Raw genomic sequence first — 12,543 nt, 5'->3', positions numbered from 1 at the left:
AATACTACCTCCTCTGTACATTACACATGATGGCAGGTAACGCCGCTCTCTAGGCACTCGCCAAACCCTCCTTAGTGATACTCATTCCAGTTTCATGCACTTTTCGTTGCAGCTGCGCATGTCTTGAAGCAGGTAAGTGGCATTAAAATGCCTACATTGCTCTTTTCTGCTGGTATCCTGCCAGATGGCTGTTATAAGAGTCTGGGGGCATGAAAGGGAGGCAGTGGTTGGGAAGGGAGTGAGACAGGGTTGTAGCCTCTCCCCAATGTTATTCAATCTGTATATTGAGCAAGCACTAAGGAAACAAAAGAAAAATTCGGAGTAGGTATTAAAATCCATGGAGAAGAAATAAAAACTTTGAGGTTCACCGATGACATTGTAATTCTGTCAGAGACAGCAAAGGACCTGGAAGAGCAGTTGAACGGGATGGACAGTGTCTTGAAAGGAGGATATAAGATGAACATCAACAAAAGCAAAACGAGGATAATGGAATGTAGTCGAATTAAGTCGGGCGATGCTGAGGGAATTAGATTAGGAAATGAGACACTTAAAGTAGTAAAGGAGTTTTGCTATTTGGGGAGCAAAATAACTGATGATGGTCGATGTAGAGAAGATATAAAATGTAGAATGGCAATGGCAAGGAGAGCGTTTTTGAAGAAGAGAAATTTGTTAACATCGAGTATATATTTAAGTGTCAGGAAGTCGTTTCTGAAAGTATTTGTATGGAGTGTAGCCATGTATGGAAGTGAAACTGTAAGTAGGCTGTTTAGGTTTTTTTATTGGTAGCGCCACCTCTGTATAAAAATCACTGGCTGTGCTGTATGCAGTCTGTGTCTAGTTTGCATTGTTGTCTGCCATTGTAGTGTTAGGCAGCTGGCTGTGAACAGCGCGTAGCGTTGCGCAGTTGGAGGTGAGCCGCCAGCAGTGGTGGATGTGGGGAGAGAGATGGCGGAGTTTTGAAATTTGTCATGAACTGCTATATATATATATATATATATATATATATATATATATATATATATATATGATGATATTAAGGTAAATACATTGTTTGTTCTCGATTAATATCTTTCATTTGCTAACTATCCCTATCAGTAGTTAGTGCCTTCCATAGTTTGAATCTTTTATTTAGCTGGCAGTAGTGGCGCTTGCTGTATTGCAGTAGTTCGAGTAACCAAGATTTTTGTGAGGTAAGCGATTTGTGAAACGCATAGGTTAATGTTAGTCAGGGCCATTGTTTTTGTAGGGATTTTTGAAAGTCAGACTGCGTTGCGCTAAAAAAATATTGTGTATCAGTTTAAGGACAGTCACGTATAATTGTTCTAAGGGGACGTTTCATATGTCGACCCTTAGCCGAGGATACCTCACTGGAATCTTCTGATTTTTTTCTTGTAGTTTGTGTAATTAGTGTAGCTATTGTTTATTGCTAGCGCGTAATTGTAGAGAGAATCTCCTTTATAGTTGCAGCCTTTCATTGTTGTACAGTAAAACAGTTGTGGCATGCATGTAGATTTGCACCAAGTATTTCGCAGCTGCGCTTGCAATTAACTACATATTATTTTCAGTGCTATGTTAATGTGTTCTCTTATTTTTGCTCTTCATATTGTGCTTTTCTGTGTTATCGTGTGAAATATTGTGACAATAATGGCGTGTGAAAAACATAACACTAGGCGCCAAAGTAAACTGAGAAATAATAGTGACGACGAGCGTAGCTTATCAGCACCACTGTGTAATGAAGTAACAGACATTCAAAGTAGTAATTTGGTAATAGTGCATAGGGAAATGGAGCGGGCGGCAAACAATGGCGTAGACACTGAAACAATTAGTGAAGAGGGAAGCATTATCGATCGATCGGTCGGCAACAGCTCGCCTCAGGAATCGGGAATGACAGAACACAATATTGCAACTACTGTAGACTCAGGTTTTGGGTTCTCACCGTTTTCTCAAATGAGTCAAGACACATTTTCCGCTTGTCAAAATGTGAATGTTGCCGGTGCAAATTCACTGCCGAAAAGCACTGAGGAACATGTTTCAGACACCAGTGCACTGTTATTACAGTTAATGCAACAAATGGGACAAAATCTTAAAAAGTTAGACACAGTGGAACAAAATCTTAAAAAGTTAGACACAGTGGAACAAAATCTTAAAATGTTAGACACAATGGAACAAAATCAGGGACAAACACAGCAACAGTTAGACACAATGGAACAAAATCAGAGACAAACACAGCAAAAGCTTCAAAAGTTAGACACCACACTTGAACAAACACGTGAAGATCTAACTAGTGAATTACATAACATTGAATCGAAATGTCAAAAAGTATGTAATGACGTAAAAACACAAATTTGTGAGCATTTTCAACCCATTTTTTCGCGGCATGAAAATGCATTACAGAATCACGAAGCAGCCATAAAAGAACTGCAGACCATTGTTCATGAAAATCACGACACCTTGCAAGCTAAAATTGACTCAGTTGCATCTACCGATTCGGTTACGCAACTTGCAAAAACTCAGGAAAACTTAAAGGACACAGTAGATACTCTGAAACTTGGTTCAGAAAAACACACTGAGGAAATTAGTTCATTATCAGAGAAAGTAGTTGAACTTTCGGATCAGCTAAATAATTTATCTACGAAGGTAGATGATAATCTGAATGACACAAAACCGGTAGTCTTTAATGACACAGAAGAGAGCGAACAAATTAGGAAACTGAAACAAAATTTGAATCAAATTAATACGCAACACCAAAGAGAAATCCGGGAAGTACAAGATCAGCTGACACAGGTAATACAAGAATTACGTATTTCAGAGGACACTCGCGCTCCAACACGGGAAGAGGGACTTAGAAATACGGAAAAGCCGCAAAATAATAACACAGGGCATTTCGGAAGTTATGAAAGAAATTGGCAATGTGCACCGAATTTTGAGATGGAACGGCCGACACGACCTAACAATGACCGATATGCGACTCGCCGACATGATGATTTTGACTATAAGCTGTTCATTACTACACGTAAATTCAAAACATTTAAGAATTCTGGCAACGACATTCATCCACAAGCATGGCTCCATCAATTCTCTCATTGTTTTCCTCCCAACTGGTCGTTAGAACACAGATTAGAATTTATGTGTGGCTACTTAGAGAATGAACCAGCCGTAAGAATGCGATCGGTCATTCACGATTGCCACAGTGAAGGAGAATTTTACCATGTCTTCCTCTCAGCATATTGGTCTCAAGCCACACAAGACCGAGTAAAACATGGCATCATAATGATGAAACATTTCGAACAATCTGAATTCTCCAGTCTTGTGAAATATTTTGAAGACATGTTGCACAAGAATCAGTACCTGTCAAACCCATACTGCCCCTCAGAACTCATCCGCATTTGTTTAATCAAATTATCTGAACATTTACGACATATTATTTTAGCAGGACGTTGCAAGGAAGACATTGAGGCTTTTCAGGGACTGTTACAAGAACTGGAAATTGACACTGACAATCGCGGAACGCAGGAGCACAACAATTACAGATCACATCCGTCGCAATTCCGCGATGAAAGAAATAATAACTGGACGCGACAAGGCTATTCTCACAACACAAATCGTGACCGAAACAGACACCACCCGTATGACAACCGTTGGCAGAGTAGTAATAATTACAGGGAAAGATCACCTCTCCGCGGTAATGACTATCACAGAGACAGAGAAACAGACAATATGAGAACCAAAATAATTATTATCAAGGGAGACAGAATAACTTCAGATGCAACGGTCCAGCGCGCAGTTACGATTCATGGAGAAATTCTCCACCACGTGACCGACAAGAAAGAAACTATGGAATCTACCGACATGACGACAGACGATATGATCGTAACGACAGACCTGAATTGCACCAGAACTGGCGGGATTCGAACAGAGCAGGGCACTTTCGACAACGTGAATTTGTAGAAGCTAGGTCTCCTAATCCCAATAACGACGCGCGCCAATAAAGGAACAGACAGTGACTCGCACTGCAGGCAGCCACCTGCGCCGGCTGGCTCAGGGAAAAATAACATAGACGCTAACCTTGAGAAAAATTCCAGTATTCTTTACCGACTTATACCACATGATAATTGCGTTAAAGTTGAAACTCTGCGTACTAGGAAGAGCAAAGGGTTACACATTTCACATGTAAAACCGTTTATTGAAAAATAATCTGCTTTTTAACTTTGTCTTTGCCATATAACTTTTCACTTTACATTACTAGTATGCTTTGTAAGACTTAAGAAACTGTTAACATGCAACAATGTTGTTAAATATCCAGTCAAGAACCAAGAGAACTTATTTAAACAGAAATTACGAATGCATTGTTATTGTGAACAGACGACACAGTGTTATTGTGTGTGTGCATTCTTGCTTGTTTGTTGCACGATTACGTAACGACTATAAGGCTCACATACTTAGAACATTTACCAGTACTGCTAATGAGATTTTAATGCAACATTTTGGTTTATTTGAAAATACATTCTGAATTTAAAGTGCTTTCTGAGAGATACCAGATGACAGAGAGGTTAGTTTATGTGACAGCTACACGATTTTATCACGACGCTACTAATGAGTGACAATTTACAATGTTGCTTTTGCGGTGTATCTGTTTTATATCTGCACAGATTTCTGAATTCTTCTGGAAAGAAAAACATGTGTTAGTAGTAACTTTTGTGGTATAGTAACAATGAGACAGCCTTTTTCGTGGCACAACAATACGTTACTGTACAGTACTTTCTTCATCACGCCAATAAGCATAACTACGATATCTATACGCAAAGCATTTCACTTTTGTTTATCATGAGGTAAGTACATTGACTTCTGCAGAACTTAGCTTTCGGAGGACAATAACTACGACACTTCCACAGAGATTATGTTACAAGGCACACAGTTTAGCGCTACAGTACACGTATTTGAGTGATTAATTTTATACTTAAAACATTTATTTTTAAAGATTTTTGAATTACAAAGAAAATTTTCCGTGATACATTTCATTCTATTGGTGTAATCTGTAACACCTGAGAGTATAATTACATTAATCCTCAGGGGGGTACACGCTTACTTTGTGTACCATGTGTTTGGCAAGCACAAGGAGCCCTAGCTAATATGATATTTGCTTATACAACTTTACACATCGGTACCATATTTCTCTAACACATAAATTACACAGCTACCTGATCATTTAACAGAGAAATAAACATTTTTTTTACTACGTCAGTGACAGATGTTTACGTAATTACACAGTTGGATAACTTCACACTTACGAAATTGTATGTTGTTTGTACTTTGTGAACTGTTCATATTTTTTTGGAACCATTGTGATACTATGAGAGCTTTGAATGATATATTTGGTATGGGATCACGATTTTTAAAGTACGTTTGAGGCAGATGACATTTTTGACATGAGCAGAGAATTTTTTTTTAGGTTTTGAAATTATTGGAGGAAGTTACGACGATTTTGAGAGTTGACTGAGGTGTTATGATATTATTACGATGACTATGTGTATTATGCTGTTGCGGTATGTTTATGATCAATAAGCTGATGCTATATGAGTTATTTGAGTATGCTACGTATCTGTTATCATAAAATGTTGAAGAAATGTCGATGAATAAGGTAAGGAATAATGAGTAGTGGTTAGGGACTCACTCTGGTTTGTGAAACAGGTTGTTGGAAACCAAGAATCGTACTTTAAGAGTTATGAAATGTATGTAGTTGCGTGAATGTATTACAATGCCGACGAAAACTTTTTGGACACTGTTATATCAATAGGATTTTGTTTCTACAGATTTGTAACGCAAATTCTTGACCTGTGAAATATTTTTATACTGTAGCGGAAACTGTTGTCGTAAATATTTCGGTAAGAAAGGTAAGTGACCTTGACGTAATGCGTCTTGAGCGGCCACCTGTGCCAGCCACCTGGAGAAACAGCCATTAGGTAAAAAAAAAAAAAAAAAAAAAAAAAAGGAGGCCATTAACCTCGCTATTGACATTCCTTTGTAGAAAGCATCGCAAATACGACACGCTCATTACTTGGAAACATATGATTACTCGTATTTTGTGCTACTTACTGAAATGCTTATGAATTGATGGGAAATATTCGTACAACTGCACACCTGATTAGGACAAGTGTCTTTCTACGAGAGTTGAGAGAATTTCTACTAACTTATGAAATGTCACATGACTATTGAATGATATTTTTATGCTTTGTTTTTCATAGTTGCTTATTTCATTTGATATCTGTTTTCCAGCTGTGTTGCAGCATTGGTTTTATAAAATAAACTTAAATGCATTTGCTAATGTGAAAACTTTCTGTCAACAGATCTATTAAATAATTATTTTATGATCCACGTTCTTCGAAAAAGGAGCACTTGGAAAGGAAAGAACAATAAGAAGGGATTAATAACAGTAACTGCATACATAATTTTCTTTTCAACTACTTGGTAATTTTTTTTTTTTTTTTTGGTAGAGTAAGTTATCGTGATGCATCACTCTAGTGTTAAGATGTGACATAGGCATTAGACATGGCCATTTTTAGTGTAATATTTTTTCTGCTTGAGCTATGTCATGTTTAGGTATATGTTTTTTTTTATTTGCTGCTGCTGTTTGCCAGGCATAGTGCTACTTAATTTTAATTTGTGTTACTCTGTTAAGCCAGTTTTACTACTGATTTATTTTTCTTGTTTGCTGCTCATTGCGTAATATTAGCTGTAATATTGCTGCTTGCTTGGCCAATTTGAATATTTTGTCATTGCTGTTTGTGTTAATTGTTTTGTACTGCTGCATTGCCTTGTCCCTTAGTTTAGCATCTGAGCTCAGTAGATTTAAGTTAGCTTAAGAGGGGGTAGACTATATAAGAGAATGAGTTGCAATGAATTGGAAGAAATGCATTGAGAAGTTATATGTAACAGATTTGGCAAAAATGAGTATTGTGCACTGAGAAATAATTATTTTGAAAGAAATATGAATAGAATACAGGAAGGAGGTATAGATAGGACTTTTTGGGAATAATGATGAATGAAGGGAGATCTCCAAGAAGTAAATAAAGTTTTGTTTGCAAAATACTGCAGTAAAACAAACCCTGTCCTTTCCCCCTGTGTTATTCTGGTATGTGTTTGTGTACTCTTGTATATTTGTGTTTTTCCTGTCTTTATGTGTTTAGCTAATAAGAGTTATGTTGTAGAATTTTTCTGATAATATGTTATTTTCTTTGTAAAGATGTTTAGACATTATTTATTCTGTTTTGTTTTAATGCTCATGTGTGAAGTTGATGTTCCAAAATTTATTCTGATCTTTTATGTATCTACTTATCTCATAATTCCTGTAACATTGATGTATATGTTTATTTCTATTCTGTTGTCAAGCCTGTACTACAAATGTTATCTGTATTGTTATGTTCTTTAATGATGTGTTTTGTACCTTTGTAATTGTATTCTTATGTTATAAAATTGTAATTGACACCAGTTCATCATATTATTAACTTGTAAGTTACATTTCACTGCACACGTTTCTGTTGGTCATAGTATATGGACAATATGTGAGAAGTGGGGACTGTTAGTGTTTGCACGTGTGTTAATAATTCAGCAAGGGACTGGATAACAGCATTGCTGGTTCTAAGGACAATTCCAAAAACTTTGTGAGTGCACAAGTGGTGGCTATGGACTTGCTATATTATCCGCAAGACTCTTCAATGGTGATTGTGCACCTGCACAGTCACAACAGATGGCTGCTGGCCATTTCTACAAGGACTACAGTGGGTCTACACCTTTGCTGACTCACCAGTACCATTATTTCTACCAGGACTGCAGTGGGTCTGCACCTCTGGTGGCCCACCAATACCACAATCTCTACCAGGACTACAGTGGGTCTGCACCTCTGATGGCCCACCAATACCGTAATCTCTACCAGGACTACAGTGGGTCTACTCTGTGATGACCTACCTACCAATATTCTTCAAAACGTCGAATGACTCTGCTGTGGGTTTGCTCTATTGTGGCCCATTACCTGTCAGCATGTCAAGAGTCAGCATTGTCTTTCTGTTCGAAGGACAACACTACTTCTTCAAGACTGCATGGAAATCCACTACTTCCGTGTGCATTTTCTTTTACTGCTCAGACTTTGAGAAAAACACTGCAATTTTACTGTAATGAACAATCTGGACTGTCTTTATGGACTGTGAGAAAATTTTAGCTTTTGACCAACATTGTATTAATAGGTGTGTGCATTTGATATCTTTCTTACTGTAATTATGAAAAATTTTTTTCAAATCTGTATTGGCCAGTGCCCAAAAAAATTTGTAAAATTTTTTGTGGGGAGCATGGGGGCTATGTAAGTAGGCTGTTTAGGTTTTTTTATTGGTAACGCCACCTCTGTATAAAAATCACTGGCTGCGCTGTGTGCAATCTGTGTCTAGTTTGCATTGTTGTCTGCCATTGTAGTGTTAGGCAGCTGGCTGTGAACAGCGCGTAGCGTTGCGCAGTTGGAGGTGAGCCGCCAGCAGTGGTGGATGTGGGGAGAGAGATGGTGGAGTTTTGAAATTTGTCATGAACTGCTATATATATATATATATATATATATATATATATATATATATATATATATATATATATATATATATATATATATATATGATGATATTAAGGTAAATACATTGTTTGTTCTCGATTAATATCTTTCATTTGCTAACTATCCCTATCAGTAGTTAGTGCCTTCCATAGTTTGAATCTTTTATTTAGCTGGCAGTAGTGGCGCTTGCTGTATTGCAGTAGTTCGAGTAACCAAGATTTTTGTGAGGTAAGCGATTTGTGAAACGCATAGGTTAATGTTAGTCAGGGTCATTTTTTTTGTAGGGATTTTTGAAAGTCAGATTGCGTTGCGCTAAAAAAATATTATGTATCAGTTTAAGGACAGTCACGTATAATTGTTCTAAGGGGACGATTCAAAACATGGACGATAAATAGTTTGGACAGGAAGAGAATAGAATCTTTCGAAATGTGGTGCTACAGAAAAATGCTGAAGATTAGATGGGTAGATCACATAACTAATGAGGAGGTATTGAATAGAATTGGGGAGAAGAGGAGTTTGTGGCACAACTTGACGAGAAAAAGGGACCGGTTGGTAGGACATGTTCTGAGGCATCAAGGGATCACAAATTTAGTATTGGAGGGTAGCGTGGAGGGTAAAAATCGTAGAGGGAGACCAAGAGATAAATACAGTAAGCAGATTCAGAAGGATGTAGGTTGCAGTAGGTACTGGGAGATGAAGAAACTTGCACAGGATAGGGTAGCATGGAGAGTTGCATCAAACCAGTCTCAGGACTGAAGACCACAACATCATCCTGATTTTCCTAATGATACAGTGTGTATGACGGTGGAGAAGCAATGCTAGCATCGTGCATGCAGTGCTTAACCTCCGTCACCTGATGCGAGCCCTTGCTTGCGACAGGTGTGCAGCGCGCTGCCCCCACCGCCCCCACAGCCGCCGCCCCCGCAGTTGCCGCCAGAGTGGCAGCGCCGCGCCCAGGAGGAACTCAACGAGCGCCCAGACACCTTACGCCAGGACATAGACACCTTCCGGAGCATGGTCGTCGGTATGTGCACCTTACAGCAGCTTTATAGCATTCTAGCATGCTGCCCAGTTACCAGTTGTCTATGGGCATTCTACCATCATTGTCTCTACTTCTCTACATCTATATTTCAAGCAAGTGCTTCACTGACTGAGCTATCCGAGCACGAGTCAGGATCACCACATATAGTTTTACTTTCGCCAGTAGCTGACCTCCTGGCTTGCCGCAGGAAGATAACTGCTGACCACATTAGAAAGGACGTATATTACGACAATTTGAAGCTATAACGCCAGACCTGGTCAATGCACTCTTATTCCAGTTTCGTATGTTCATATTTTCCAGTGGAGTTAGTAGCTTCTCAGTTTGATTTCACAAACTACAGAGTGGTTCAAGCGTATTTTGAAAATCATAATCTTCATCCTTATTGTTACGTAACTAATGTAATATAAGGAGCATTTCTTTGTGGAAAAGGTAGAATATTGTTGATGCTGATTTTTGCAGCTACGTACATCTAAATTTGCTTACTAACTGTCAAGTTATAAAATTCTTTACCGACTTTTATTATCAAGCAGTAGACTTGTAGCTTTGTAACAACGTTTATTATACGTTTCAGCTGAAAAAAATCTCCACGTTCGCACAGACGACGACTTCCTACTGAGGTTCCTGAGGGCCAGGAAGTTTAACTGCGCCAAGGCCTTCCACATGGTGAGTTTTCATGTGCTTTCCACTTCTGAATCTTGGTAGATTGCAGAAAGTTTACTGGAAACTTTTGTTCCTTCGCGTTGCGCTAGTCACTGTAATAAACTAATTATTTGAAAACCACTGATAGATCCCGTTTTTATACGTCATTGTGGTGCAAGAATATTTTATGTTCGTTCGTATCAGGAAAAATTACAAATCGATTTCCTGAGCTTCTAAAAAAACTAGTTGTGTTTGTCACGTGTCAGCAAAAGTTTTGCACTACTTTCACAGGAAGTCTAAGCTACACTGTGTAAGACGGAACAGAATATGTGGCTTGCAGATTATACTTCTGCTTTATACTCGTAGTTGTTAGCCTTCCATGCGTAGGTAGCTAATACATTTTCAGTTTTTGCAGGAAAGCACGAGAAGAGCAGAAAGAAAATTGTGACGGCTACAAGTATTGGCAAAAATGTAGCGTGGCAGAACACACTAAGAGTCATCGCAATTTGCTCAACTAAATATATGAGCCTATTAAAAGCAGAGGCATGCGTGTCTGTCGCATCAGTGAAAATAAAATATCTGAAAATTATAACGAGAGGGAATTTTTAACACATCGCCTCCGATTCTAGTCAAGGCTTTAGAAGTTGTGCTCGTTTCTGAATGAGCTAAGATAAATCGCCGTTCATCCTTTTTGTGTTTGACTATCCGTGCTTTTTATAAATCGTTTCGAGTGAATGTCAGGACTGTTTTCCACCATCGTCGAGCTAGACTATTACTGCATCACTACCGAGCGTTATGTCAGCGCAATAAGAAACGTTAGTCTTCGTTCCATCCATCATGAATGAACGGTACCACCATTCGAAGCTAAGGGATATTGCCATCCGTATCGCTAGGAAATAGAGTCTAGAATTTTTTCGCAAAGGTCTCCGCTATGGCAATAAAATGATAAACATTTACAATATTCTCTACAGCTCTTTATTGATGAACTACAGTAATCGATCTTAGGTATATACTTTATTTCTAGATAAGACGTTTAGAGCTTGCATCCATCTTCAGTATAATAAAAGCAAGTGACGATGTGCGAGAAAACGAAACGCATTTGCAATGATTGGAGGAAGGCATACACACCCGACAAGCGTGGTATGGATAGCCACACGGGCCACTAAGCCGCGAGAACAGATTGTTAGAGACACGTGGACAGCCCCAGTCGCCACGATTTCTGCCTTCCAGCGGATAGTGGCGTCCTCGATGAAGTGCCCTATGAAAGCCAATCTTGTTGGCAGGATGCTGCACGACAGATAAGGAGACGACTACTGTGCCACTGCAGATTGCAGTGGTGTCACGAAACCGGTAATGGAGCCTTGCAGAATAGCATTGGGATCACCTCTAATTTTATTTTCGTCTGGGTCGCGACTACGTACGAGATGTGATCAAAAACTACGGTGAGCGATTTTTTTTTTTTTTTTTTAGCAGCAACTGCTGACGTTACAACCATTTAGTGTAATTTCCTATAGCATGATCCACTGAGACACGCAGCGTCAGGTTGGGACACGTTCTGACTTGTCAGTCAGCGTCCAGAGACTCTAGAGTGTGTGTTTACCGTGTCTGCCGCGCATCGTGCATTTCGAACAATCCGTAAACATTAAGTTCTGTTTCAGGTTGAAAAAAGGTCCCAAAGTAACTCAGTGCTGAATTTCGTTTATGGTGATAATGCTGTAACTCTGAAGACTGTTTACAAGTGGTATGAGACATTTAAAAGCGGAAATGAGTCAGTACAAGATGAGCAACGTTCGGGATGTCCATTAACCCAAAAAATAGAAGAAAATGTGCAAAAATTGTTCGTCCAAACAGATGAGTAACTATTCTAGAGCTTACTGAAGAACATGGCATCTCGTGCGTGTCTGTGAAAATCATTGTAACTGATAATTTGCAAATGAGACGAGTGGGTGCAAAATATGTTCCGAGAATTTTGAGTGATGAACAGAAGGAAAATTGTGTGTCAGTTTGCACACAGTTAAAGGATCGTCTTCGTTCAGATCCGGACTTCATGTGTCCAAAATTGTAAGTGGTGATGATACTTGGGTCTAAAGGTATGACCCTGAGACGAAAAATCGTAGATCCCAATGAAAAACCAGCGAATCTCCTCGCCCGAAAAAGGAACGTCAGTAAGAATCGACTATCAAAGTCACGCTCGCTGTTTTTTTCGATACTGCGGCCATAGTGCGATCAGATTTCTTTACAAAGGGAACAGCTGCAAACACCGAATTGTACAAGA

The 12,543-nt window shown here is 38.9% G+C and overlaps 1 protein-coding gene across 1 annotated transcript in view; it reads left to right on the top strand.

Moving 5' to 3' along the window:
* LOC126234284 (clavesin-2-like) overlaps nucleotides 1–12,543 on the top strand; it is a 279,705-nt gene that overhangs the window by 227,007 nt on the left and 40,155 nt on the right. The window contains exons 3-4 of the mRNA XM_049942970.1: nucleotides 9,467–9,611; nucleotides 10,201–10,292. Coding sequence (XP_049798927.1) covers nucleotides 9,467–9,611; nucleotides 10,201–10,292 — 237 coding nt within the window. The remainder of the gene's footprint in view (nucleotides 1–9,466; nucleotides 9,612–10,200; nucleotides 10,293–12,543) is intronic.

This window comes from Schistocerca nitens, chromosome 2, assembly GCF_023898315.1.
Source record: "Schistocerca nitens isolate TAMUIC-IGC-003100 chromosome 2, iqSchNite1.1, whole genome shotgun sequence".
NCBI lineage: Eukaryota > Metazoa > Arthropoda > Insecta > Orthoptera > Acrididae > Schistocerca > Schistocerca nitens.
Note: the sequence above shows the minus strand (reverse complement) of the source record. Positions and strands in the feature narration are given on the sequence as shown.